The sequence below is a fragment of the Arachis ipaensis genome, chromosome B03 (assembly GCF_000816755.2).
Source record: "Arachis ipaensis cultivar K30076 chromosome B03, Araip1.1, whole genome shotgun sequence".
Classification (NCBI taxonomy): Eukaryota; Viridiplantae; Streptophyta; class Magnoliopsida; order Fabales; family Fabaceae; genus Arachis; species Arachis ipaensis.
Window position 1 is genome coordinate 125,575,722 of NC_029787.2, and position 4,323 is coordinate 125,580,044.

At 33.8% G+C, this 4,323-nt stretch overlaps 1 protein-coding gene across 4 annotated transcripts in view; it reads left to right on the forward strand.

The window, feature by feature from the left end:
* LOC107631454 (transcription factor SRM1) overlaps window positions 363-4,323 on the forward strand; it is a 5,232-nt gene continuing 1,271 nt past the window's right edge. Inside the window, exons 1-2 of one of the 4 annotated variants that reach the window (XM_016334902.2) lie at window positions 363-646; window positions 2,210-2,877. In XM_016334902.2, the coding sequence (XP_016190388.1) occupies window positions 2,492-2,877 (386 nt within the window). In that variant the 5' untranslated portion in view covers window positions 363-646; window positions 2,210-2,491. Of the gene's footprint in view, window positions 647-1,146; window positions 1,165-1,531; window positions 1,548-1,587; window positions 2,878-4,323 lie in introns of those variants that run through there. The other 3 variants (XM_021119662.1, XM_016334903.2, XM_021119661.1) reach the window with 3 other exon arrangements.

Sequence of the window (4,323 nt, forward strand, 5' to 3'; positions counted from 1 at the left end):
CATGGTGAGTAGTGCGCTTTATAAACAAGAAGTGGTTAAATAACGTGCGTTTATTTACACTTGAATATAAGAGTGTAATGCGTGTGTTTTATTGGACTTGTATCAACTTGTAAGACTTGTAAGCTAAAAAAACTTATATGTGTAGTAGGCCTTTTAGACAATATTTGATACCAATGATTGCTTTATCGATTTATCAGAAAATTTCTAATTTATTTGATATACAAAGTTTTACATAAATTATACTTTTTAATATCAATTTTTTTATACATCTAAAACTTAAATACAAACGTCTCTGTTCTAAATTTCGAATTAACCATAAATAGGCGATGATAAGACATTTCATCATTAGTTTATTAGAGCTTAAGTACTGTGTAATAGTGTAATACAAATGCGTTGATTTGATTTGATTTGGTTTCGATAAGGGTATGGTTTTGATTGTTTAATAGAACAAAAAAAGTGGATCAGATCATGAGAGAGAAGATTCAAGATTGTCACTGATCAAATTTCAACACATATATATAGACCCACACAGTTTTATTTGACTCTTTTTTTGTGACTGAGAACTGAAGTTTGTTTTTGCGGCCAAAAGCAGATTGAAGAAGAAGAAAAAGCATTGCAGCTTCTGGGAGAAAGAAAGAAGATAAAGGTGATTACTTCTTTATTTTCATACGCTTCGTTGCTCCTACAAATCATGATAACAACAATCAAAATTCTTTAAAAGATTTAATCTTGGTTGGGTACGGAAAAAATTGGAAAAGTATAAAGCAAAAGGGGTAGATAAAAATCCTTTCTTTTTCTTTTTTCGGTGTGTTTATTCCTCAATTCCTTTTCCCTGTTTCCTCTCTCTTCATATTGTATTAGGTAGCATCATATGTCAGATATTAATGGGGCACTGCAGATTCCAGTGGTGTTTCCAAGTTGGTGTTTGTGGCTTTTTCAAACCCCAGTTGTCCTATTTGTATTGATGGGACCAATTTTGAGTGACCCATTCTAAACATCTCTTTGGGGATATTTCAGGATAACCATCAATGTCATCATCTAATCATCTAATATGATTATTTTCAAGATTTTACACTCATAAGTGAATTTCAAGTTTAGGGCTTTTCCTCCTCTTAAACCCTATTGATTTTTTTTGGATTTTACTTTTTTTTTTCCTTTATTCAGGTAGATTCTCTTTTTATCTGGTCTAATTGAGTTGATTATTAATTTTAATGTATTTCCTTTTCTTTTTTTTTTTCCTTCCTATTTTGATTAGGACCATTAAAACTTTCCATGTTTTGGAGTATGGAGGATTGAGGATTCTAGTTTTTTTTTTTTAAAAAAAAAAAATTAGCTTTTGTACTTATTCTTTTCCTTTAACACTTTATTCTTTCAGGTGATTACATGCTAATCAGTAATCACTCTGAATAATACATACCTATGTAATCTCATTCACCTACTGAACCTACAGTTGTTTTACTCTGGAGGTATGTTAAGCTGTACTTCATAGGTGTTTGATCAAAGGATTTTGAGATTAGGCATCTTTAAAGAGATTGAATGTGTCTAAGGTGAAGTATGGCCCATTTAAACCAATTTTTTTTTTCATCACTGTTTTATTCATACCCATGTATTTCTTCTTCTAAGAATTCAACCTTAGCTATGTCAGTGATGTTGTTTTGGCCTTTGTTTCTTATGTTCTAGTTGAAAACTTTGAACTTTTTGAGTGTTGAATGCTGTCTCTTATATATCACAAGAATAGGAAAACAAAGATTTGAGGATGCTGAATGTCTGTTATGTGAAAAAAGAGTTTTGTAACAGTTATACTCTCACAGTTATGGTTTGAAAGAATTATCTTTTTTTGTGGTCCTATGCTGTTAAACCTGTTCCTATCAATAGGGCAATTGGATAAATTGAATTTTTTTTTCCTTTATGGAATGGGGAAATTGGCAAATATTGAATGTTATTGTTATCCATTACAGTCTTCTCGGTTTTTCTAGTTTGTTTGTGTCTGAGAGGTCCCTGTCCTCTATTATAAGTTTATAACTCTACAACCCTAATTACCTTCACATCAATTTCTGATTTTTTTCCCCCTTTTTCATTATTATTATTATTATTTTCCACTTGCTTTAAAACACCATATATTTCATCTATGTATTTATTATTCTTGTCACTAGTCAGATTTTTCTCGTGTTCTAACTTTACTCTTTCCTGCCTTTTCTTTCATCAATAGGGTAAGCAATTCACAAAATCTTGGAGCAAAATCACCCTTGAAATTCACATACATCAAGAGAGTATTGGGGGTTTTTATTGGTTTTGAACACTGTCAGATTCCTGGCATTTTCTGTTGGCTCTGGTTCAGAACTTTACAGTGTAGGCCAACATGTATGGTCCAATAATTTAGCAATTGATAGAACAAGCCAAAGTGTTTGTGGCATTTAACATGTGTTGACCTAGATTTGTGGAGCTGTTAGATACAGACCTTTACTCTCCTTTGTGAATCTAACAAAACCAGATGGCTGGTGATGAAGTAGGTAGTAGCTCTGAGTGGAGCTTTGAGCAGGATAAAGCATTTGAGAATGCCTTGGGTACTTACCCTGAGGACGATCTGGATCGATGGGAGAAGATTGCTGCCGATGTAACTGGGAAGACTTTGGAAGAGGTTAAACAACACTATGAGCTTCTGGTTGATGATGTCAACTTAATTGAATCTGGGCGTGTGACTCTACCGGCTTATAATTCTACTTCAGAAGGCTCAACAGGCAATGCTAGTGATGAAGGAGCTGGCAAGAAGGGTGGCCAACCTTGGAATTCAAACAGCGAGTCTAATAATGGATCTAAGGCTTCAAGATCAGATCAGGAACGGCGCAAGGGTATTGCTTGGACAGAAGATGAACACAGGTCAGTTTATTGTTTACTTAAGTATTTAGAGAACCTGGGTACGGTTATATATGGCTGTAGTAAACTTCATAAGGTAGTTTATCTATCTTAATTTGCTACCATTTCATCTCAATTTTGTTGTGTTAAACCATATCATTTTGGAGCTTTATCTGATTGTAGTCTCCATATCCTGCTCAATCTTTGTGAGTGTCATGACAGCTTAGAAGTTCTTTTCCACCATAACAAATTGTTTCTTCTAATCTTGTGAGTTTAGTTTCCATTTACTCTTAATTGTTGAGCCAATTTGTAGTGCTCCTTTGGCAGGGTTGCCATTGCTCTGGTTATAATTGATTTCCAGTAGGTTGAAATCAACAGCACTTTGATTATTAATTATTTTCGAAGAGTAATTTCTTCTGATGTGTTTTGAGGTATTTGTTAGAGTACTTCTTTGACAGGTCATTTCTTTATTTGCTTCTGGGTTGGCTCAATTAATAGGGTTGAACAACCTCCAATTTTAATCCTATCCCTGGATTCATTCTTCGGTAAAAAAAAAGTAACGATTAATCATTCTCACACTCTTAGATGTCAAAAGCACTCTGAAATTAATAACGGAGACTAGTTTCTTGCATCATTTAGTGAATTAGCATGTAGGCTATTGGGTGGCTGGAGTGAGTCAAGTGATATGTGTGTGTATCATAAGCATGGTTACTTTGCCTACACATGAGTGAAATGTAGTTCAATCTTAGTACAAAATCTTAAGTAGACATGGAATTGTCAAAGAATAGTGTATGTAATTAATGGATCGTTGAAATTTCTCAACTTGGATCTCTAACTCTCATTAAGGCATGCTTTGTGGGGATAGAAGATGTAGGTTACTGTTATGTTTTCTTGTTCTACATGTTTCGCATATTGTCTTTTGTTTTCGAAATATGGGCACATCTTGGATGCTATGGACTTTTTAGCTTTCATCAGAATCAGGACTGTGGATTTCATTCTATAAGGAGGAACAGTTTTGTAACATTCTCATGAAGCAAGAAATTCTATTCCAGCCTTAGTATGGTACAACCAAAATTAGGTTTCATGCTTAAAACTTACATATTTGCTGATCAATGAAATGTTTCCGTATCAAATTTCTGTTATCCGGTTTATGGTTTATGAGTTGTGGCTCAATAATAAAGTACTGTCACCCACAACCCAGCATCTTTTACAACCTAGATAGCAGATTCTGCAGCTGAGGTTAAGAAATTTTGCTTGTATTGAGCCTTGAGGATTTTAAGTTCTAACAGCAAAACCAAATGATCTTTAAGATAGTGATATGATAGCCTCATTAGTCATCAGTACTTTGTTCCAAAACCAATCCTTAGAGGAAAATACTGACATATATTAGGGAGACATTAATTGAAGTTTATATATGCCAATGCCGAAGTTACATTCTTGGGGGCATAAACCAAAAATTATTTTGGTGTA